This window comes from Chelonoidis abingdonii, chromosome 11, assembly GCF_003597395.2.
Source record: "Chelonoidis abingdonii isolate Lonesome George chromosome 11, CheloAbing_2.0, whole genome shotgun sequence".
Lineage (NCBI taxonomy): Eukaryota > Metazoa > Chordata > Testudines > Testudinidae > Chelonoidis > Chelonoidis abingdonii.
In genome coordinates this window covers 11,951,552-11,976,534 of record NC_133779.1, presented here as the reverse complement: position 1 = coordinate 11,976,534, position 24,983 = coordinate 11,951,552, and the positions used below count along the sequence as shown (strand labels likewise).

At 49.1% G+C, this 24,983-nt stretch overlaps 1 protein-coding gene across 1 annotated transcript in view; it reads left to right on the top strand.

The window, feature by feature from the left end:
* The first annotated feature begins 14,076 nt into the window (after positions 1-14,076).
* Positions 14,077-24,983, top strand: part of LOC116819965 (uncharacterized) — a 30,605-nt gene continuing 19,698 nt past the window's right edge. Inside the window, exons 1-3 of the mRNA XM_075071256.1 lie at positions 14,077-14,422; positions 15,296-15,334; positions 15,885-16,178. Of these exons, the coding sequence (XP_074927357.1) occupies positions 14,077-14,422; positions 15,296-15,334; positions 15,885-16,178 (679 nt within the window). The remainder of the gene's footprint in view (positions 14,423-15,295; positions 15,335-15,884; positions 16,179-24,983) is intronic.

Genomic DNA, 24,983 nt, shown 5'->3' with positions numbered 1-24,983 from the left:
CTGTGTCATTGACTCACTGAGTGAGCTTTGGTAAGTCCCCTCGTGTCTGGGTGCCTCAGTTTGCCCCTTCTAAAGCCAGGGCAAATAACATTTGTGTGTTTCATATGGGTGTTAGCAACCAATGCAAATCTGAAAGCAGACATGGAAATGACAACAAACCAATATGTGCACAGACCCAGTGCATGACCCTATAATAACAAAGCAACATGTACAGCCCCAGGACCCAAATGACAACCACAAACTAAACAAGCGAGTGTACATTACTGCAAACAAACTTTTAAAAACAGCAGTGACGTTGCCAAACACTCTTGGGGTAAAAAAAAACAGACAAATATTTTATTAAAATCCAGTGTGCTCATCTAGTTACCTCTGCTCTTGCTCACTGCATCGTTGGGGGTTTGAACCTCTTTGCCCTGACATTCCCTGACATCTCAGGTTCAAGGTCCTCTGCTTATGCTCAAGAGCACAGACACAGAGATGGGGTGAGGCCTCCTTTCCTCCAGCAGCATATATTTGTCCATCACTGTGACTGCCTCCATGCATCTCAATCACATGTCACAACACGGAAATCCTAATGTGAGGGGGCACCAACTGGGATTGTTTCTCTTGCTATGGGTGGCTTCAGCTCCTCACTCACGCTGGTCTGGGGAAACAGAGGGACCTTAAGGGGAGCAGGCCCCAAGCCCACAGACTTGCCCTTATCCCAAGAGTGGGGTACATAAGAACGTAAGAATGGCCATAGTGGGTCAGACCAATGGTCCATCTAATCCACTATCCTGTCTTCCAACAGTAGCCATTGCCAGGTGCCCCAGAGGGAATGAACAGAACAGGTAATCACCAAGTGATCCATCCCCTGTAACCCATTCCCAGCTTCTGGCAAATAGACCAATGGTCCATCTAATCCACTATCCTGTCTTCCAACAGTAGCCATTGCCAGGTGCCCCAGAGGGAATGAACAGAACAGGTAATCACCACGTAATCCATCCCCTGTAACCCATTCCCAGCTTCTGGCAAATAGAGTCTAGGGACACTTCGGAGCATGGTTTTGTATCCCTGCCCATACTGGCTTATAAAATAAACCAACCCTCTGAGGGATGAATTTGGGGGAGAGAAGGAGTTTCTGCTCTGGGGCAGAGTTGGGGAAATAAAGCAGAGAAATACAAGGAGGTTTCCCCCCAACAGTGAAGTCACCTCTCCTGCTCCATAGAACAGCCTCACCACACATGGGGGTTTCTGTCTGATCAGGGTGGCATAACACAGATGGAAACAACTGGAGATTCTCATTCCACTTCATTGTTGTTTTTAACCATAAACCCAGCATTCATGAGCAACCCTAAAATAAGAAACCAGTGTGATCACAGCCCTAGCACTCACAAGTAACACTACAATAACAAGCCAGCAAGAGAGGTCCCCACAGCTCATAAAAAGAAGGAATGATAACAAAGAAGTATGCGTGCAGCCCTAACATATGCATAGCCTCAGTACATATCGACAACCCTACAATAACAATTCCACATGGAAAGTGTCCCAGTGCTCATGGATGCACCTACAAAAATAAATCAAAATGTAATTCCAGCTATCACAAACTTTCAAACAACTTGCTTTGGGTGCAGTCCTGGCACTCAGCAATGACCCTACAAATACTGACAGTTTTCTCACAAGTAGAGCTGGGTGAAAATTTAATGACAAACAGCTTACACACAGAAAAACAGTTTTGGCCAATACAAAACTATTCACAAATTTAACCCGATATGTTTTAGCTGGGCAAAAATGTTTAATACGTTGTTTAGGTCAGCTTCAGAAGTGTGTGTTGGACTTATAAATAGCAGCTAACAATTTGCTATTCCTTGGGCCAAAGAGCACGAAAACAACTCTCCAGCCTGGTGATTAATGCACACAGGAGCTAAGAGATGCTGAGTCAAATCTTCTCTCTCCCTCTTTCACAGGGAAGATTGGAATCCTTAGCTCCTTCTACCCAGGTGAGCCCCTCAATCCCCAGCTTGTAGAGTCATTCTCACTCACTCCTGTATGCCCCAATTAATATTTTAGTAGTTATGAAAAGTGGAACAGCCTCCACGAGAGAGCAGTCCACCCCAGAATGGCCTGTGCCCGGGGAGTTAGGATGCTCATGCTGAGATCAAGACCCTGCTCCAAAGTGGAGTTGCAAATGTGAGTCTCTCATATCTCAGGCAAGAGTCTGAACCCCTGGGCAAAGGTTGGGCAGGCAGTTTTAGAAAGGTGACCAGAATGAAATGTGTTCTATTACCTAAAAGAGACTTTCCCATTTGGCTGAGAAATTCCAAACACATTTGGAATCGACTCGAACACCTGCTCTGATTGTTCAGTTTGCTGCCAGACGGAAACATCAGTTAGTCACCCAGCTCCACCCACAAGTGATTCTGCAATAACACAGAGACAAAACAACATCACAGAATCATGTAAACTCAGCACCAATGTCTGCAAAACACATACATCAAAAATGGTTGAAATCCCCAGGCACTGACCCTGGAGTGGCAGCTCATCTCTGGAACCCACCTCAGGATTGGGGTCACCACATCTGAAGGCTGCATAGAGTTGGGGTGGTTTCTATTGTATGGCTCCCAGCATCTTCCCCTGGCCCATGTTACTTTGGGGGGTCTCAGCATATCTGATGTGACATGAGGGATCTCCTGACAGGGCCACCTCTTACCGTCAGCAGATCCCTGCCCCACAAAATAGGGAGCTTGGAAAGATGGGGGCAGGGCTGGCATTTCCATTTAGGTGACCTAGGCAGTCGCCTAGGGCACTAGGATTTGGGGAGGTGACATTTTGCCACCCTCAGCAGCAATTCGGCTGCGAGGGATCCTTCTGCGCTCCGAGTCTTTGGTGGTAATTCTGCGGCGGGTCCTTCACTTGCTTCGGGACCTGCCGCCAAAGTGCCCCGAAGACCGGGAGTGCGGAAGGACCCCCCCGCAGCAGAATTGCCGCCAATGACCGGGAGCACGGAAGGGCCCCCGCCTAGGACGCCAAAAACACTGGTGCCACTCCTGGATGGGGGCTTTTGTTAACCTCTAAGGAGCACGGTTATGTGCAGGTGGGTGAGACCCCCTGGCACCCAGAGACTAAAAGGGTGGCTCCCCTAGGCTCTGGGCTCCCACCTCCCCTAGGCCCTGTCTGGGCTCTCATCTCCCTCCCCCCACTGTGCTGTTTCTATTCTGCTTCTCTCCCCTCTCCACACCCTATTTCTATCCCTTCTCCTCCCCCCATTTCCATCCCCTTCCCTTCTCTGTCACCTCCCCATTTCTACCTTCCCTCCTCCTACCCAGGACCCAGCCCCTCCCTCCATCCCACGGGCTCCCTTTTATCTGAGGGCTTTTCCTGACCCCCTCCCCCCGGCAGCAGATCCTCCCTCAACTCCCCACAACTCACTCCTCTCAGCTTGACAGTTGTACTTCCCCCATCCTCCCTTAGGTAACAGTTAAGCTCCCCCCATCTCGCTCCCTCCAGGTGACATGGCTGTTCTCCCCATCCTCCCCAAGTGACAGTTGGCCAATCCCCCACCTTGACGGTCCCATCACTGACTCTGCTCACCAGGCCCCTTCCCCCACAGGAGTTTCCCAAGTCACTGCAGGCAGCTCTGGCCCATCCCCCACGCTTGCCACATCCAGGGCTGGAGGGTTCGGCCCATCTCAGCAGGGCCCCGCCAGGCTCCAGCAAGTCTCCAGGTCACAGAGCAAAGGGCCACGGAGCCCCTGACTGTTTTCTGTACTAGTGATGTCACTGCACCCTGAAATGCAAACACAGGGGTTACGCTGGCATTACTCAGCCGTGGCCAGACACCCAAGCGAGCGTGGGGAAGAGACGGGCTCTGCCTGCCGAGGTGCCAGCGCTGGAGAGGCACCAGGCAAAATTCCCATCTTTTTGAGCCAGTCTGGAGTCCAGCTGGCCCAGGGACTGTGGGGCCCCTGGTTTGTTGGGTGTGTCTGGTTTTTATTAGCCAGACAAGGCTGGTGAGGTCAAACCTTCTATTGGACCAACTTCTGCTGGTGAGAGAGACGCTTTCCAGTTACATGGCTCTGCTGTCCTGGGACCTACATGGCTACAACCATACTGCAAAGAATGGTTTTATGGTAAGGGATGCTGGGGTAGTGAGGACCTGAAAAGGAAAGAGTCAGTGGCCACCCTGCCAAAGGAAAGACTGGCTAGCAAGAAAGGTGGGAATCAGACCTATCCAAGCAGAATACAAGGAAGGGATCAGCCTTAACTCTTTGGCTATCTCTTTGGCAATAGGAAAGCTTTATCATGAGCTGTCATTTAGTCAGATGAGTCCAGGCACCCAAGCAAATTTACAGAGGAAAACACAGATCCGGTCTTCAGGATGCCAAATCCAAAGCTATATCATGCAAGATGTCTGACTGGTTAAGAACTACAAATTCATTGTGTGCTGCACCTATGTGTTTGAATCTTCCTTTGGTTGTTGCCCATCTTCCCTTTTTTCATGGAGGTGCCCACTGGCTAGTTCTTCCATGTCTCTTCTTCCCAGATGCCAAAAGAAGAAAAGTTCTCCATAAACTGAGCGCCACAGCACTTCCTACACCAGCTAGAACTCAAACCCATCTTGCAAGAATGTGACTGATGCATGAAGCCTCTATACCACTGGTCTGCTTGCAGGCCGCCCCTGCTATGTCTTTTCTACCCTGAGTTGAGTGCCCGGCCTTGCCTGACCGAGTGACAGCTGGTGGCAAAACGGCCCTTTTGGCTGACACACTGACTGAGTGGTTAAGGTGCTGTATTGCTAATGTTCCGTGCTCTGTGTGCCTGGGGTCAAATAGTACCAAGAGAAACAGTTGTGGAAAGGGGTAATGACCCTCTAGGACGTATTAACAGTAGTGTCATATGTAAGACACAGGTGGTAAGTGGTGTAGTCTGAGCTGGAGTACTGCGTCCAATTTTGAGTATCACACTTTAGGAAAGATGTGGACAAGTTGGAGAGATCACAGAGGAGAGCAATAGAAATGATCAGAGGTTGAGGTAAGCAGAGTCTGAATGAGATCTCCTCTGACATCTAGTGATGAGCTGGAGGAGAAGATATCAGAACCCGACCTTGTTTGCATAACCACACGGACTTGTTTTAAGTGTGCAACATGATGGAGATGCTTTGACAAATTTATCACTTTTGGCTGGTCTTGGATTGCAATTCACTTTGTTATTGAGTGCAGAGGTAATAAATTGTTATTGTTGTGTGACTCAAGGGGTGCAGAACTCTGCTGGGCATGCCCTGATTGAGGGGTTCACCCTCAACTTAACTGAGCATGCTAAGCAAGGGGCATGGGTGCCAACTACCAGTGGAGTGGAGTTAGGTGGGGGAGGGGGGAAATAGGTGTTTCTTTTGGGTGATATGGGCCTTGTCTAAGAGTCCTGGACACAATTTGATCCTCCCTTCTCCACTGTGTAATCACAGCTCAATTGAGAGACTTTTGTTAAGGATCACAAGAAATGAAATCACTGATCATCCAGGTCTAAGTATTAGACGTGCTATGGGACTATGTCTCTAGTGAAAGAGACTGCCCAGCCTGCCCTAGCAATGTAACAACTGAATCACTGGGAGCTGTGTTAAAGGGTGGGACTTCAAGACATCCCAGCAGTAGAGATGGCAGTGGTGGTGGAGCAAGCAAGCTATCAACTGATGGAGCAGGCAGCCAACAGAGAGAGTGAGTGACCAACTGGTGGAGGCAGCGTGGCCGAGTGAGTGGCAGCAGAGCGATGGACAGTGGAGTGTGCTGAGATGCCTTCCTCCCCCACCCCCCAACTGTGAGGTGAACACACGAAAATGCATCTCTGAACTCTGGGTCTTTGCTGACCAAGGACAACAACTGTGAATGGAATGGGTGTGGGGGACAGGGGAGTAGCATGTTGAAGGAAATTTTATTTGTTGGACTTGCTGTCGATTGCCTTGTGTGCGTGTTCTTTCTGTGTGCTGTCCAGCTCTGAACAGATAACTCGTACAGCAGAACTAGATAGTACTATCCAGTGTTGTTAAGTGCTGAAGACTGGACTGTGGTTGCCTCAGTAATGTTGTTCCGGCTGCCCTGCTCATCTGTGCTTAGACTCCAATGTTGTTATTATTAGCAGCAGATACGGCAGCCTGCTAATTCAGCAGACTTTGATGTTACTCATAAAGAAAGACCACAGGCGTGGTTCAGTGACAAAGGCACTCAGCCAGGATTATTGCCCTTGAGGCACAGTCCCAGTGCCCTGGGTCCATGGTTGTAGGTATAGTAACAAGTGAATGCTGAGTGACAAGGAGCAGTTCAGTCAGCAGCAGGACTCTGTTCTGTCCTCTAGGCCATACAAAGGATTACAATGAAGTTCCCTGACATTTGTAAGTTGAGACAAACAACTGAAACACACAACTTGCACCCCACCTTATGTATTTCATGACATCTGTTTGTTACCTCCCCTTGCTCCTGATATCTTGTACAAAACATCTCTATTCATTATTATGTAAAACCATCTTATCTTTACTAGATTGGGCTGTATCTGTAGCAGGTGGAATATATTTACCTAAGTATCTCGTGCCTAGTAGATTAGCAACAACTTTGCCAAGTTAAATGTACTGGACAGTGAACCTGTAAGCATCTGCGCTGATCCATGGTTTGACTTTGGTTCATTGCCTCGGGTTCAGACCTCAGATCTTGTACCAGGCCCAGTGCTCCAGGCTCTCAGTTACTACAGGACTTTTATGAGAACCTGAGTCAAACTGCCCAATGTACTCAGAGGTGGGTGTTTTGGTCATGGTCGTATGTTTCTGAATCATGCTTGTGGTGTTTTCCCAAGTTAATGCTGGATATCTTTCCCCTTTTTATTAAAAGTTTTCTCTGCTATACACAGACTCAGTGCTTATGAGTGGGGAAGCATTGCCTCTTAGAGGCACTCAGGCATGATGTTTAATTGTCCCAGGTTACTGGGTGGGAGCTCAAGCCAGTTGCCTGGTTCTCTGCCTCGATCTGTGTGTGTGTGTGGGGGTGTGTGTGTGTGTGTGTGGTCTGTTGTTCTGTTAAAAGGGAATATTCCAGATATTGAACCAAGCCCTTGTTGCTGCTGACTCCACTTGGCAGAAGGGTTACTATTAGAAAATCTGACCTTTGAGGAAAGGTTAAAAAAAATTGGGCATGTTTAATTTTCAGAAAAGAAGACTGAGGAGGAACCTGATAGCCATCTTCAAACCTGTTAAGGACTGTTATAGAGAGGATGGGGATCAATTGTTCTCAGTGCCCTCTGAAGGTAGGCCAAGAAGTAAGGGGCTTAATCTGCAACAAGAGAGCTTTAGGTTTGATAGCAGGAAAAACTTTCTAATTATGAGGGTAGTGCTGGAATAGGCTCCCAAAGGAGGTTCTGGAATCCAAATCCTTGGAGGTTATTAAGGAGACGCTGGACATACCCCCACCAGGGATGGTCTAGGTTTACTCGGTCCTGCCTCAGTACAGGGGTCTGGATTTGATGGGATATGATTATCAGCATTCCCACATTTCTCGCATAGTCCTTCAAGCTAACATGCATTAACCTCTAGAAGATCATAAGGGAGTCATGGGGCAGAACAGAGCATTGGCAGATTCCACCTGCAACCAGTGAGGGCTTAAACATGGCACATTCTGGGGCACCATAGAAAATGGATTTTTTTTTCTCGGTGGAAAATCTAGAATAATTTCCATTGAAATTTTTAGCAATAAAATTTAAATTTTTCATCAACAAACTGAAATCATGAAAATAGGCGGTTAGGGGAATATCAGGTTTTGAGACCTGAAAACTGAAAAAAATCAGCTGAAAGCTTCCAAAAACTGAAATAATTTGGGGCTGTTGGTTTTCCAATGAAAAATCAAAAATATTTAAAGAATGCAGAGACATCCACAATTAAATACAATAAAAAAAATACTAAAAAAATCTAGTTTTTTATCAAAAAAAGTCTTCATGTAAAATTCCCAGCTGGCCCTGGTGCAGTCGTCAGTGCTGCTGGTGTGCATGATGCTGTAAAGTCAGGTGCTATCCAGCAAGGTCCCTGCCCTGAGAACCTGCTGTGGGTTGTACTCTTGACTAGAGTGTTAAACTTCACAACATCCTTTGCCAAAGTCTATGCTGGGTATGTGTGTGGCCTGGCCTAGCTGCTCAGTCAGTCCGTCAGTGTCAGGTCTTGAGTATGCAGCAGATCTGATTGCTCCACGGAGCTTCCTGAAATCTCTGCCAAACAAATACGTCCATATCATCCCTCTTGCTCCTTCATTGTTAGGTGGCCCAGCCACCCCGAATCAAGCATCTTCTCCCTCTCCTTGGTCAGGCTCTAAGTCATCATCTCTGGTACCTGTTGCACACTTGGTCTCAGAGGGAGAGTCCCCACACCCAGATCATGGGGTAGTTTAGATCCTAACTGTGTGACCTGGGGCTGTCTCTATAATAGGCCCAAACCAGAACCCCAACTCCACACCCCCAAACTCTGGGGAAGGTCAGATTAGGACCCTCAGATGCAGCTAAACCTTATGGCCCATCTCCAGTTGCATGGACAGTGAGTATCACAGGCCAGGGAAGGCATTGCCCTGACCACCCACTGCCCCGAGGCCCCCTCCTTCTTCCCACTCTCCCCTGGGCCCAGGCTGAGGCTAGGGTGAGCTGGCCTGCAGCCTGGGACTCGGAAAGGTTGAGGTTCAGTGCTTGTACTGACTAGAGCTCTGGGCTAGGGATACTGGGAGGCACTGCCTGCCTACCACTCTGGTGGGCTGGGGGGCCTGGCGTGGTTGTGATGTGGGGTCAGGAGTCCAGTGGGAGGGGGGATGGAAGGAGCAAGGCTGGGGGCTAACCTCCCTGAAAGGAGCAAAGAGTCCTGTGGGACTTTATACACTAACAGACATATTGGAGCATGAGCTTTTGTGGGTGAATACCCACTTTGTCGGATGCATGTCAGATGCATGAAAGAGCAGTTCACACGCAGCCCATGTCCAGTTGCTCTGTCTCAGTCCAGCCTCTCCCTTCCCCCTGGTCCCCTCTTTCACTGATCAGCCACAACCATCTTAGTGTTTGGAAATGGGAGTGGGCTTGGAGTCTTTAAACTGAGAGAGGATGTCTCTTTCTACCAGACATGCTCTAGTTCAGCCAGAAGTTATCAGCTCAATGCAGGGATCCCTGGAGGAGGCTCTCTGGCCTGGACTGTGCAGATGCTCTGACTAGATGGTCCCATTGGTCCCTTCTGGCCTTTAAATGCACAACTATGGAAATAAACTGCCCTGGAAACCTCAGAGAACAGACTAAATGAAGAGAGAGAGAATGAGGTAGGTTAACATGTGAGGACAAAAATAACATTGTATGAGCGTGCTATTCAATTCTACATCACAGCCTGTGATACACCACCGCCCTGCTTGGCTGCTAGCTTGAGGTCTGGCTGGGTAGAGCTCACTGCTGAGTGAGGGACTAGGTGTCTGCACAGGAGATTCTGCAGATGCTCAGGGTACTATCAGTTTGTCTTGCAGTTCCCTCCCCTCATGGCTGCACAGAGCAGCTGGACTGCTCAAGACATCAATTCTCCTCTCCCTTCCCTTTTCTGAGCAGCAGCCGGTCACTCTTTATTCCCACAGCGTCTGGCTCCATCAATATCCCCTGCAGAGTGGGGGAGACAGGTCTAATTCTGCCGTGGCTGCCTGGAGTTTGGGATGGAGGGAAATGAGGCAGGATCTAGCCCAGAGGCAACAGAGAGTGGGCCGCTTTGTGGGATCAATTAAATCCTATATGAGAGATTTTCCAGCTTCTGTCTCTGACACTTTCCCTACATCCCAATCCCGCCTTATCCAGGCTTTTTCCCTCTTTGGCTGAAATACCATTTGTACAACACTGGTCATTGTCACACAGGCTTTTGGGAGGGCTGGGGACGGTGGGGAGGAATTATGATTTTGCTGTGTCTCAGTTTCCCCACTTGTGAAATGAGGATGAACTACTTCCCTACCACTCAGGTGTGTGTAAGGATAAAACCAATTAATGATTGTGAGCGGCTCAGATACTCCAATGACAGGGGACGTAGAGGGAGAGCATTGATGGGAAGAACTATTTATCTCAGGATATCTCTATACACAGGGAAATTTACCAGTAAAATTATACCGCTCTTGTTTGCTGGTGTGGAATCAGAGCCTTTGTTGGGTTTATTCTAAGATTCTAAGGCAGAAGGGACCACTGTGATCACATAGTCTGATCTCCTGTATAACACAGGCCAGAGAACTGCCCCCAAATAATTCCTATTTGAACTACAGCATTTCTTTGAGAAAAAAACATCCATGTTTGGTTTAAAAATTGCCAGTAATGGAGAATCCATCACAGCCCTTGATAAGTTTTTCCCATGGTTAATTATCCTCACAGTTAAAATAAAAAGTGCACTGTATAGTGTATATTGCTTCCAAAACAAGGTAAGATAAACCAGAAAGCTTGGTATCTGTGCTTAACCATGTGACAAACCAAGCACAGTATTTAAAAATAATATTGTATCTATCTATCCCTTATACATCCTCTGTCTATCTCTCTATGTCCCTTCATAGCCATCTCTCTATCCATTGATCTATCTAACACTCTCTCTTTAGTGCATGCTCTGTGCACTTGACTCCTTCAAGTCTCTGTTAAAGCACTAGCACAGAGACATTTCTTTGAGGTGCAGAGGAGTTTCTTTGCTTCTTTCAGGGTCTGTGTGAGTGAGGCAGCTGCAGGATCTGTGAGGAAGGAGGAACTCACTCTGCGGCTGCTCTTGCTTCACGTATCTGCGTTTGCAGCTCTGGCTGGGGGATGTGATGAGTTCTCCTTCATATCCCGCTATGCACTGTTCATGATCCCATCATCAGCCTCCCCTTCACTCTCCCACAGTGAAGAGGTTCCCTGTTCCTGTGATGAGTCCGAGTTGGGGTCATTCAAGTGAAAGCTTCAGAGCAATTTCTCTGTCACAAGAGAACTGACTCGCTTACACGGTGGCCTGATCCCAAGGCCAGGGAAGTCAGTGGAGTCTTTCCATTGACACCAAGAGGCTTTGGATCATGCCCTTTCTGGGCAGCATTGTCAGAGCTATAAGCAGGGCCTGGCTGCCATCCAAGGGTGCCAGCAGCTCAGCCTGAACCACAGCCCCAGGGGTCACTCTGGGCTAGAGCTACCAGAATGTTATGATCTAAAAATGACCTTTTCTTTTTTTAAAGAGAGAGTTTTTGTCAAACATTTTCATTTTTTCCAGTTTCCATTTTTCTGAAGAAAAAATAAAAGTGTTTTTGAAGTTTTCTAAAAACAAAATTGGAAAATAAAAAAAATGAACACTTTCATTTTTAAAAACCTACTTTTTGAGAGATTTCAGATTTCCACTCCCTCCCTTTTTTCCATTTTCCCAAAAGACGGGGGGAAATTAGCAAAACAAATATTTTGCACAAAAGGTTTTGAAACAATTATTTTTTTTTAAAAATTGCAACAAATATTTACCCTTTTTACTCAGTCATCTTCTGGGAACTGCTTATAACAGGGAGTCTCAAAATGTGCTCCTCTGACCCTCACCCAGACATCCCCTGTCCAGCTGCTCTGCAAAGCTGATTCCATCCCAGTACAATCCACTTATGCATCACTCTGCAAAAATACTATGCAGAACAGCTCTGCCTTGTACTCCTGACACATTTCCCTTGAGGATCTCAGCTGTTTGGCTTCCTGTAAAAGTGTTAATGTCTATTCACAAGACTTTTATTTCTTTCCCACATGTTTCTTTGGCCTTTTGCCCTGGTTCCCCAATTGCTTAGTCACACTGATTTCAGCTACCCTGCTGCTCAGAGTTCACTTCTGGATGCTCTTTCCCAACTGCCTTGTGTTCTTCCCCATCTGGCAGTGCCCTGGTGCCCATCTCTCAGCAGGAACAGCAGACTCCTCGGGAGCCCAGAATGAGAGCGGAGGTAGTCAGGGCAGAATGGGCAGAAGTGGCTGGAGCTGGGAATGGTGGATGTGGTAGGGGGAAACTAAGGAGGTGGGGAAGTCAGTGCAGTCCTGTGGTAGGTGTCCTCTGTGGGAGGTAAATTCACCCCCATGCAGAGGGTCTTACATGAGGCCCAGACCTCATTTATATCCCACATAAGCCCAGAGGGTGAATTACTCCCTAGGAGAGCTGAATCCTTCTCACCAGGGACTGGAGACCAGGGCGGAGGCCAAAGGTTCAGGCTCATCCAACATCTCAGGTCCCTCAATCACTCAGTACCTTTCACCCGGGCCCAGCTCTGCCTTTAGCCAAGGGGCTGTTTCAATCCCCAGGCAGTGAGATGGGATGGGAGAGGTTTCTTCAGTGATATGTTTATACTCAAACACGCAAACCAGGTTTTTTCAGTTCTCAATCCTCCAGCCCTAAATAGAGATGCTGTGGCTGGAGCACCGAAACGGGGGCGGCATGGGGCAGGAAACAGGGAGTGGTGATGAATATCAGACCTGAGTAGGGGACAGAGCAAGTCAGAGACAGGCTGCAGCATTTCTGCTCTCTGAATCCTACAAAGCCCAGAAGGCCTGAGAGCAGGAAGAGGGGCTGACTGGAGCATCCAACCCTGAGGATCAGACAGCAGCAGATTGGAAGAGAGATAGAGAGACCTGAACTTCCCTTCTGCTGAAATCAGACAGGGCACAGGGCACAAGTGAGAGCAAGGAGTGACAGTGGATTGTCCCCTTCAGACCCCATCAGGAGCTAAAATCTCTGGGCTGTTTCCATTCCACTTGGCTCCCCCCACTGCCTAGATGATCCTGTCTCTGTGCCTTTTGCTTCCTGGTGAGTATGTGGGAATCCTGTGCTAATTTGTAGCAGGTTGGTGGGGGGGAACAGAACCAAGAGCAGCCTCTGGCCCAGACAGTTGGCAAATCATCTTTAGTAGGAGAGACATGGTAACCAGTAGAAATACTGAGACTGAGAGTTACAGGACAAGATCCCCAGCTGGCTTACGGGTATTGCTCCACTGGAGTCAATTGGGGCACATCCACAGCTGGTGTAAATCAGCGTAGCTCCATTGGACTCAATACCTGTTTACATCAGCTGAGGATCTGGCCCTCTAGAGCAGTGGTTCTCAGCCAGGGTATGCATACTTGTGGGGACACAGAGAGGTCTTCTGGGGGTACATCAACTAATCTAGATATTTGCCAAGTTCTATGATAGACTACATGAAAATCATGAATGAAGTCAGTATAAACTAAACTTTCATACAGACAATGACTTCTTTATTTTGCTCTACAGTAATTGTGTGGCTGTGACACTTATGTATTTCTGTGTCTGATTTTGTAAGCAAATTATTTTTAAGTGACGTGAAACTTGGGGTATGCAAGACAAATCAGACTCCTGAAAGGGGAACTGTATTCTGGAAAGGTTGAGAGCCACTGCTCTAGAGAGGTGAAGGGAAAAGAAGTCCCAGCTCAGACAAAGTGTGTGTGCGCATGGAATCTGTCCTGTCCCAGATGTAATATCCTGTCTGGTTTGCTTCTTCAGCAAAACAGGAATCAAGAATTTATTTTCCAAGTCTATTAAAGAGTTTTTTGTTCCTGAAGTGGGACTTAGAAAAGGGGGAGATTTTATCTCCAGCACTAACCACACAGCACCTTTCTCTTCCCAGTAATGAATCCAAGCAGCCAGAATATCTGCTCAGCTCCCGGTAAGTCTGTCTGTCACCTTTCCAGCTATTTTTTCCAGGGGGGTTTGTACTAACAGAAAAGGTTATCAGCTGCAGAAGAAGATTATTTCTACTACTACTCCTCTGGCCCCTGAAGAGCTGACAATCGCGGATCTGACATCATCCTCCTGATGCCCAGCCGTGCTGAAATAAGATCCTGCTCCAGACACATTGTGCATACCCTGGAGCCCTTGTGCAGGCAGAATTAATCTACACTGCAATTAGACACCTGTGGCTGGCCTATCACATGTAAACAGCCATATAGCCCAAGCCCTGGAAGCACGAGTCAGCTGGCACAGCCCAGCAGCCACTTTTTAACTGCAGTGTAGAGATAAGACAGATCCTTAGCAGTTGCAAGCTGGTTTCATGGCAATCGATTTCCTTTAGTAAACTGCTCCCGGGCTGCCCCCAAATGGGCATCACCAATGACCCCACTGACAGTTCTGACCCATTGGCCTTCACAGGTGTTGTCCTTGCCCCCATCCTCTACCTGAGCCAGAGGTCTGCTCAACAGGGGGACTCTGTGCAGCTCCAGTGCTCTGTGGTCTCCCAGGCCCCAGCCACCCGCGTCATCTACTGTAAGGACGGGGAGGAGGTTTTCTCCCAGGCAGGGTTGGAGAAGAAGGTCACCTACAACTATGACCACACAGTGTCCATGAGCAGCTCTGGGAATTACTCCTGCGGGTACGAGATCAAGGAGAGCGACAAGCAAGTGAAAAGATCCCAGCTCAGCCCTGCCAAGCACCTCAGTGTTACTGGTAAGAGGGTTGAACGGCAAAGTGAGTAAATCATCCAACCTCTGCCAGAAAGACAATTCAGATGCAGATAGATAGCTGAGTGACAGTGGTGATGAGCAGAAGAATTAGGTTGTTTTGTCATAAAATTCTACTGTTACAATCCACCATTTGCAAAGTAGACTTGACTGGGGTTTGCAGCGTGAAAACCCTCCCTTCTATTCCCAGCACAGCCTCAGGTGACTTTGTGCAACTCTTCATTATCCATACAAGGGGTGAATGACACCTGTCACCTATAGCATAGTGGCATGAGCTAGTGGCTGTGAAGTGTGCAAGGAGTTACTAACACTCAGTAGAAGAGTTCGACCTCGAGCACAGGGTGTTCTGGTTTGTAGCTGATTGCCACCTACAGGCTCCAGGACTTCATGTGGGGAATGCATGGCATTTGGCTGGGCTGATTGAGCCACTCAGGAAGCTCCTTTAGGGAGGTTTCCATTCAGGGAATGGTCATGTCCCATTTGACTGGTGCAGGGGGCTGGGCTCAGCCATCGCAGCTGCATTTCTCACACACTGAGTGTCACCTGGAGACTCTGACAGGGCCAGATTTTCCTCATTCTCATTGTACAGATCAGCTGAGCAGCAGTGGAGAGGAGTCAGATCCCAGAGCCCTGGGGATCTGAGCCTGGATCTGTTCTCACAGCTCTCTCCTCGCTGCATAGAGACTTTGGTCCAACCCAGCCTCTGGGGTAACTTCTGCCAGCGGCACTTACACCAGAGGGAGACCAAGTTCAAGCAAGGTCTATGTGAGTGAGGCAGTTTTTGTCCATGAAGAGGGACCTTAGAATAGGGGGAGATTATATCTCCAGCACTAACCACATATCTCCTTTCTGTTCCCAGCGCTGAGTCCCAGAAGCCAGGAGATCTGCTCAGATCCAGGTCAGTCTGCCTGTGTGTGCCCAGACACACTCACTCCTCTATCTATCATGCCAGAGAGGTTTGTGCTAGTAGAAAAGGCTTCCAGCCACAGAAATATTATTACCGTGCCCCTAGGATGCTCCTCTCAGGGATCAGGGCCCCATTGTGCCAGGTTCTGCAACCCCCCTACGTGAAGCTCTGGACTTTGCCCCCGAAGAGCTGACAGTCTCAGATCTGACATTATCCCCCCAGTACCCAGCTGTGCTGAAATAAGAGCTTGCTCCAGAGACACTGCACACACCCCGCAGCTCCTGAGCAGGCAGAGTACGTCCATACTGCAGTTAGATGCCAGTGGCTGGCCTGTGACGTGTAAACAGCCCTGGAGCCTGAGCCCTACAAGCCCGACTCAGCTGGCATAAGCCAGCAGAGGGTTTTTAACTACAGCATAGACATACACTTAGCAACTGCTTCCATAGCATCCCACTTCCTTTGGCAAACTGCCTCCTGGGATCCCCATGAAACAGGGGCCACGGAAGGCCCCATTGACATCTCAACCCATTCCCCTTCCCAGGTGTTCTCCCTGCCCCCATCCTCTACCTGAGCCAGATGTCCACCCAACAGGGGGAATCCGTGCTGCTCCAGTGCTCTGTAGTCTCCCAGGCCCCAGCCACCCGCGTCATCTACTGTAAGGACGGGGAGGAGTTTTTCTCCCAGGCAGGATTGAAGAAGAAGGTCACCTACAACTATGACCACACAGTGTCCATGAGCAGCTCTGGGAATTACTCCTGCGGGTACGAGATCAAGGAGAGCGACAAGCAAGTGAACAGATCCCAGCTCAGCCCTGCCAAGCACCTCAGTGTTTCCGGTAAGAGGGTTGAACGGCAAAGTGAGTGAATCAGCCAATGCCCTGGCAGAAAGTGAATCCAGAGGCAGATAGATAGCGGAGTGACAAGGGTGATGAGCAGAATAATTGGGTTGTTATCCCTTAGTTGAAGACACAGCACCCACGTTGTTGGTGGGTCACACAAATGTTAGTGAGACAGCAGAAGGATGTTGATTCCCAGGACCCCTAGGTTCCTTTCCTGGCTCTGGGAGCAAACTGTGGTTAGTATTAGAGGCAGCACAACCAAGGATATAAATCTGGCACATCCCCTCTTAAAGGTACCAAGACAAAGTAGACTTGACTGGGGTTTGCTGTGTGAAAACCCTCCCTTCTATTCCCAGCACAGCCTCAAGTGACCTTGTGCAACTCTTCATTATCTGTTGTGACAAAGTTCCTCCTTTACTTCGGTGGGTCCTGCGCTTATTGGCAGATTTTGCTCACCTCAGTGATCTTCCTCACAGTCTGGGTCAACTTCTCCTGTGTCTGATCAGGAGTTGGGAGGTTTGGCGGGAACCCGGGCCCACCCTCTACTCCAGGTTCCAGCCCAGGGCCCTGTGGATTACAGCTGTTTATAAGTCTCCTGTAACAGCTTCATGACAGCTAGAACTCCCTGGGCTACTTCCCCATGGCCTCCTCCAAACACCTTCTTTATCCTCACCACAGGGCCTTCCTCCTGGAGTGTGATAATGCTTGTATTCCTTAGTCCTCCAGCAGCACTCCCTCTCACTCCCAGCTCCTCACATGCAATGCAATGCATTTCCTCTCCTCTCTCCTGCCCCCCCAACTGGAGTGAGCTCCTTTTTAAACTGAGGTGCCCTGATTAGCCTGCCTTGATTGGCTGCAGGTATTCTAATCTGTCTGTCTGCCTTAATTGGTTCTAGCAGGTTCCTGATTACTCTAGTGCAACCCCTGCTCTGGTCACTCATGGAACAGAAAACGACTCATCCAGTGACTAGTATATTTGCCCTCTACCAGACTCCTGTACCCTACTGGTTTGGGTCTGTCACACCATACAAAGAGTGAATGACACCTGTCACCTATACCATAGCAGCATGAGCTAGCAGCTGTGAAGTGTGCAAGGAGTTACCAACACTTAGTGGAAGAGTTCGACCTCAAGCACAATGTGTCCTGGCTTGTAGCTGAGTGTCACCTACAGGCTCCAGGACTTTGTGTGGGAAATGCATGGCATTTGGCTGGGCTGATTGAGCCACTCAGGAAGCTCCTTTAGGGAGGTTTCCATTCGGGGAATAGTCATGTCCCATTTGACTGGTGTAGGGTGCTGGGCTCAGCCATCGCAGCCACATTTCTCATATACTGAGTGTCACCTGGAGGCACTGACAGGCCCAGACTCTCCTTGTCCCAATTGCACAGGCCAGGTGAGCAGCAGTGGAGAGGAGTCAGACTCCACAGTTCACAGAGATGGGTTTTGGGCCAGACATCTGGGATCCTAGCCCAGTTCTGTCCCTCCAGGTCTCTCCTTGCTGCTGTGACAAAGTTCCTCTTGAACCTTGGTGGGTCCTGCACTTATTGGCAGATTTGCTTGCCTTACAAATTCACCCTGTGGGTCAGGAAACAGCCCTGAGACCTTCTTCTCTGGTAGAAGCCACAGTCCAGGTCAATTCTTCCTGTGTCTGATCAGGAGTTGGGAGGTTTGGTGGGGAACCCGGGCCCACCCTCTACTCCAGGTTCCATCCCAGGGCCCTGTGGACTACAGCTGTGTATAGTGCCTCCTGGTACAGCCACACAACAGCTACAGCTCTCCAGGGTTGCCCGGGGAGGGGCAAGTGGGGCAATTTGCCCTGGGCTCCACAAGGAACCCCAAGAGAACAGCTGAGGCTCCCATCTCTGGCCCCCTCCTGGAGCCTCAGCACATCAAGCAGTGTCCCCGGACAGCACTGCAGCCTAACTCCGGCAGGGCTCCTGAGCTCCACCCTCTCAGATCCTGATGGTCAGGGGGTGGGGCTGTGAGCTCCACACCAAGCAGAGGAAGCTCAGGCCCCACTGGAGCTCACAGCCCCGCCACCTTACCATGCAGCTCTGAGCAGGGCAGAGCTCAGGATGCCTGCTGGAGACACGCTGCAACTGTTCAGTGACGTGCTGAGTTCTGGGTGAGGGCCAGGCTGGGGGGGAGGGTTGGATAAGGAGGAGGGTTGGATAAGGGACAAGGAGTCCTGGGGACAGTCAGGGTGCAGAGGTTGTGGGGGGCAGTCAGTGCCTCCTGGGAATGGTCGGGTCTGTCAGGACTTAGCAGGGGAGTGGATAGAGGTCGAGGCAGTCAGGGGACAGAGAGGAGGAGTGGGGCCACAGGGGGGTGGTGGTAGTGTGGGTTTCTGGGGGATGGTGAGGGGACAAAGAGCAGAATGGGCCAGGGATTGCGGGGGCCAGGAAGTAAGTGTGGGTCAGATAGGGGACACGGCCAGGCTGTCTGGGAGGCATAGCCTTCCCTACCCTAAAGCTCATTCAGCAGTTTGAGGCTTGCAGAAGAGCCAAGCTTTTCCATTAGGGCTACCATCCCTTTCATTTCTCAACTACCAGATTATAGTCTATACTTAATTTCAGTGTCATAGGGAGATTCATGTCAGGGGAGGGTAGCTTCATTTAAAATTAGCCACTGGGGGAGGGATCACATGAGAAGAGCATATCTTACACCACCTACCACCTTCCCAACACTACCAAGGGAGGCCCGCCTCCTCTGTATTACCTGAGGCTTCAGAGGAGTTAATTCAGTGGTTCTTAAACTTTTGCCCTGGTGACCCCTTTCACATAGCAAACCTCTGAGTGCAACACCCCCACACGCCTTATAAATATATAAAAAAAGTTTTCAATTTAACACTATTATAAATGCTGGAGGCAAAGCAGGGTTTGAGGTGGAGGCTGACAGCTCACAACCCTCAGTAATAACCTCGTGATCCCCTGAGGGGTTCTGACCTCCAGTTTGAGAGCCCCTGGGTTAATTTAATTTTAGCATCCTGTGTCCATTCACATGCATGTGATATTTTGAGCATTTTGGTTTTCGCAACATAGGCTCATCTCAGATTCTGGAACAAGCTCAAATGCTCAGTTCGTGGAGTATGTACATAAGCTATACTAAAGACAAACCCACAGACAGTCTTCAGTTTGTGAGGGACTCCACGGAGCCAGTCTCTAGGAAACAGATAAATGCATGGAGGTTAAGTCTATTAATGGCGATGGGTAAGGAATGGTGTCCCTAGCCTCTGTTTGTCAGAGAGTGGTGATGGATGGCAGAAAAAAGATCACTTGATGATTACCTGTTAGAGTCACTCCCTCTGGGGCACTTGGCATTGACCATTGTTGGTAGACAGGATACTGGGCTGGATGGATCTTTAGGTTGAGCCAGTATGGCTGTTCTTATATTCTAACCTAAAATGAACCCAACGTTATGGAGACAAATATGAGTCAAGGAAGCCAGCAGAGTATCAGGGACCTGGAAAAATCTCTGACTGAATGGGCACAGGCATTTGGCACAAGCTGAGGTGGTTTAAAAGTTTTGGATTTTTTTAAGCAGAATTTTTTTTATTATTTCTTTAAACAGTCAAACACAGCAAGCAGCAAATATTTGGCAACACACTTCTGAAACCTCAAACCATGTTCAGGTTTCGGCAGACTAATTTCAGCTTTCAATTAAAAAATAAATTTTGAAGGAAAATAGACATTGACCATGATTTTTTCTGCTTTTTAACAACCCTTAGTTTTTGATCCAAAAAAGGCTGATGGAAAACATTTGTCCAACCCTTTTAATGAGCTTTAGTGCCTTTTAGCACTGGCTGATGCTGAGACCCAGTGATACTTTGTAAAGAAGTTCTCAAAACTGGTTTTGTGCTGAGATGCAGAAGGCTTATTTTTCCCAGGGCCACCCATGGGGGGGAGCAAGTGGGGCAATTTGCCCTGGGCCCCACAGGGGCCCCCACAAGAATATAGTATTGCATTTTTTTTATTGAAAGGACCCGTGAAATTGCTTTGCCTCAGGCCCCCTGAATCCTCTGGACAGCCCTGCAACTCTCTGGGCTACTTCCCCATGTCCACCTCCCAACACCTTTGTCCTCACCACCAGACCTTCCTCCTGATGTCTGATAACACTTGTACTTCTCAGTCCTCCAGCAGTAGCCTACTCACTCTCAGCCTCTTGCTCCCAGTCCCTCACATACAGTTGCTCCCCTAGTCTGACTGGAGTGAGCCCTTTTATAGCTTCAGAGGGGCCTTAATTAGAGTCAGGTGCTTAACAGCCTCATCTAACTCTTAGCAGGTTAATTGGAGTCAGGTGTTCTCATTAGCCTGGCGCAGCCCCTGCTCTGGTCACTCAGGAAACAGAAAACTGCTTATCCAGTGGCCAGTATATCTCCCTTCCACTACTCTCCTGTTCCAGGGGAGGGATAGCTCAGTGGTTTGAGCATTGGCCTATTGAACAATGGGTTGGGAGCTCAGTTCTTGAGGGGGGCTATTTGGGGATTTAGTTGGCGATTGGCCCTGCTTTGAGCAGGGGATTGTACTAGATGATGTGAGGTCCATGATTCTACTTTTTTTTTTTTAAAAAAAAAACCTTCTATCCCTCCCTTGTACAGAGAAGAGCTCAAAAACATGAAGCAAGTGCAACCTAATAGCTGAAAAAACAGACCATGCATAAAAAGAACCAAAGAATTATTATTAAAAAAAAAACAAAAAACCCTACTCTGTTGTTCCCAGCTGGCCTGGGTCTCTCACGCTGCACAGAGACTTTGGGCCAAACTGACCTCTGGAGTCAAGTATCAGAGGGGTAGCCATGTTAGTCTGGCTCTGTAAAAGCAGCAAAAGTCCTGTGGCCCCTTATAGACTAACAGACGTATTGGAGCATGAGCTTTCGTGGGTGAATAGCCACTTTGTCGGACACATGTAGTGACCTCTGGAGGTAACTTTTCTGCCAGCAGCACTTACACCAGAGGGAGACCAAGTTCAAGCAAGATCTGTTTGAGTGAGGTGGGTTTTGTCCTTGAAGAGAGAACTTAGAATAGGAAGAGATTTTATCTCCAGCACTAACCACAGGTTTCCCTTCTGTTCCCAGTGCTGAGTTCCGGCAGCCAGGAGATCTGCGCAGATGCAGGTCAGTCTGTCTGTGCCCAGACACACTCACCCCTCCATCAATCGTGCCAGAGAGGTTTGTGCTAGTAGAAAAGGCTTCCAGCTTCAGGTGTATTATTATTATCATGCCCCCAGGATGCCCCTCTCAGGGATCAGGGTCCTATCGTGCCAGGTACTGCACCCCCCTATGTGAAGCTCTGGTCCTTATCCCCAAAGAGCTGACAGTCTCAGATCTGACATTATCCCCCCAGTACCCAGCTGTGCTGAAATAAAAGCTTGCTCCAGAGACACTGCACACACCGCACAAATCCTGAGCAGGCAGAGTACGTCCGCACTGCAGTTAGATGCCAGCGGCTGGCCTGTGACGTGTAAACAGCCCTGGAGCCTGAGCCCTACAAGCCCGACTCAGCTGGCATGAGCCAGCAGAGGGTTTTTAACTACAGCATGGACATACACTTAGCAACTGCTTCCATAGCATCCCACTTCCTTTGGCAAACTGCCTCCTGGGATCCCCATGAAACAGGAACCACAGAAGGCCCCATTGATCTCTCGACGCATTTCCCTTCCCAGGTGTTCTCCCTGCCCCCATCCTTTATGTGAGCCAGATGTCCGCTCGACAGGGGGACTCTGTGCTGCTCCAGTGCTCTGTGGTCTCCCAGGCCCCAGCCACCCGCGTCATCTACTGTAAGGACGGGGAGGAGGTTTTCTCCCAGGCAGGGTTGGAGAAGAAGGTCACCTACAGCTATGACCACACAGTGTCCATGGGCAGCTCTGGGAATTACTCCTGCGGGTACGAGATCAAGGAGAGCGACAAGCAAGTGAAAAGATCCCAGCTCAGCCCTGCCAAGCACCTCAGTGTTANGTCATCTTCTGGGAACTGCTTATAACAGGGAGTCTCAAAATGTGCTCCTCTGACCCTCACCCAGACATCCCCTGTCCAGCTGCTCTGCAAAGCTGATTCCATCCCAGTACAATCCACTTATGCATCACTCTGCAAAAATACTATGCAGAACAGCTCTGCCTTGTACTCCTGACACATTTCCCTTGAGGATCTCAGCTGTTTGGCTTCCTGTAAAAGTGTTAATGTCTATTCACAAGACTTTTATTTCTTTCCCACATGTTTCTTTGGCCTTTTGCCCTGGTTCCCCAATTGCTTAGTCACACTGATTTCAGCTACCCTGCTGCTCAGAGTTCACTTCTGGATGCTCTTTCCCAACTGCCTTGTGTTCTTCCCCATCTGGCAGTGCCCTGGTGCCCATCTCTCAGCAGGAACAGCAGACTCCTCGGGAGCCCAGAATGAGAGCGGAGGTAGTCAGGGCAGAATGGGCAGAAGTGGCTGGAGCTGGGAATGGTGGATGTGGTAGGGGGAAACTAAGGAGGTGGGGAAGTCAGTGCAGTCCTGTGGTAGGTGTCCTCTGTGGGAGGTAAATTCACCCCCATGCAGAGGGTCTTACATGAGGCCCAGACCTCATTTATATCCCACATAAGCCCAGAGGGTGAATTACTCCCTAGGAGAGCTGAATCCTTCTCACCAGGGACTGGAGACCAGGGCGGAGGCCAAAGGTTCAGGCTCATCCAACATCTCAGGTCCCTCAATCACTCAGTACCTTTCACCCGGGCCCAGCTCTGCCTTTAGCCAAGGGGCTGTTTCAATCCCCAGGCAGTGAGATGGGATGGGAGAGGTTTCTTCAGTGATATGTTTATACTCAAACACGCAAACCAGGTTTTTTCAGTTCTCAATCCTCCAGCCCTAAATAGAGATGCTGTGGCTGGAGCACCGAAACGGGGGCGGCATGGGGCAGGAAACAGGGAGTGGTGATGAATATCAGACCTGAGTAGGGGACAGAGCAAGTCAGAGACAGGCTGCAGCATTTCTGCTCTCTGAATCCTACAAAGCCCAGAAGGCCTGAGAGCAGGAAGAGGGGCTGACTGGAGCATCCAACCCTGAGGATCAGACAGCAGCAGATTGGAAGAGAGATAGAGAGACCTGAACTTCCCTTCTGCTGAAATCAGACAGGGCACAGGGCACAAGTGAGAGCAAGGAGTGACAGTGGATTGTCCCCTTCAGACCCCATCAGGAGCTAAAATCTCTGGGCTGTTTCCATTCCACTTGGCTCCCCCCACTGCCTAGATGATCCTGTCTCTGTGCCTTTTGCTTCCTGGTGAGTATGTGGGAATCCTGTGCTAATTTGTAGCAGGTTGGTGGGGGGGAACAGAACCAAGAGCAGCCTCTGGCCCAGACAGTTGGCAAATCATCTTTAGTAGGAGAGACATGGTAACCAGTAGAAATACTGAGACTGAGAGTTACAGGACAAGATCCCCAGCTGGCTTACGGGTATTGCTCCACTGGAGTCAATTGGGGCACATCCACAGCTGGTGTAAATCAGCGTAGCTCCATTGGACTCAATACCTGTTTACATCAGCTGAGGATCTGGCCCTCTAGAGCAGTGGTTCTCAGCCAGGGTATGCATACTTGTGGGGACACAGAGAGGTCTTCTGGGGGTACATCAACTAATCTAGATATTTGCCAAGTTCTATGATAGACTACATGAAAATCATGAATGAAGTCAGTATAAACTAAACTTTCATACAGACAATGACTTCTTTATTTTGCTCTACAGTAATTGTGTGGCTGTGACACTTATGTATTTCTGTGTCTGATTTTGTAAGCAAATTATTTTTAAGTGACGTGAAACTTGGGGTATGCAAGACAAATCAGACTCCTGAAAGGGGAACTGTATTCTGGAAAGGTTGAGAGCCACTGCTCTAGAGAGGTGAAGGGAAAAGAAGTCCCAGCTCAGACAAAGTGTGTGTGCGCATGGAATCTGTCCTGTCCCAGATGTAATATCCTGTCTGGTTTGCTTCTTCAGCAAAACAGGAATCAAGAATTTATTTTCCAAGTCTATTAAAGAGTTTTTTGTTCCTGAAGTGGGACTTAGAAAAGGGGGAGATTTTATCTCCAGCACTAACCACACAGCACCTTTCTCTTCCCAGTAATGAATCCAAGCAGCCAGAATATCTGCTCAGCTCCCGGTAAGTCTGTCTGTCACCTTTCCAGCTATTTTTTCCAGGGGGGTTTGTACTAACAGAAAAGGTTATCAGCTGCAGAAGAAGATTATTTCTACTACTACTCCTCTGGCCCCTGAAGAGCTGACAATCGCGGATCTGACATCATCCTCCTGATGCCCAGCCGTGCTGAAATAAGATCCTGCTCCAGACACATTGTGCATACCCTGGAGCCCTTGTGCAGGCAGAATTAATCTACACTGCAATTAGACACCTGTGGCTGGCCTATCACATGTAAACAGCCATATAGCCCAAGCCCTGGAAGCACGAGTCAGCTGGCACAGCCCAGCAGCCACTTTTTAACTGCAGTGTAGAGATAAGACAGATCCTTAGCAGTTGCAAGCTGGTTTCATGGCAATCGATTTCCTTTAGTAAACTGCTCCCGGGCTGCCCCCAAATGGGCATCACCAATGACCCCACTGACAGTTCTGACCCATTGGCCTTCACAGGTGTTGTCCTTGCCCCCATCCTCTACCTGAGCCAGAGGTCTGCTCAACAGGGGGACTCTGTGCAGCTCCAGTGCTCTGTGGTCTCCCAGGCCCCAGCCACCCGCGTCATCTACTGTAAGGACGGGGAGGAGGTTTTCTCCCAGGCAGGGTTGAAGAAGAAGGTCACCTACAACTATGACCACACAGTGTCCATGAGCAG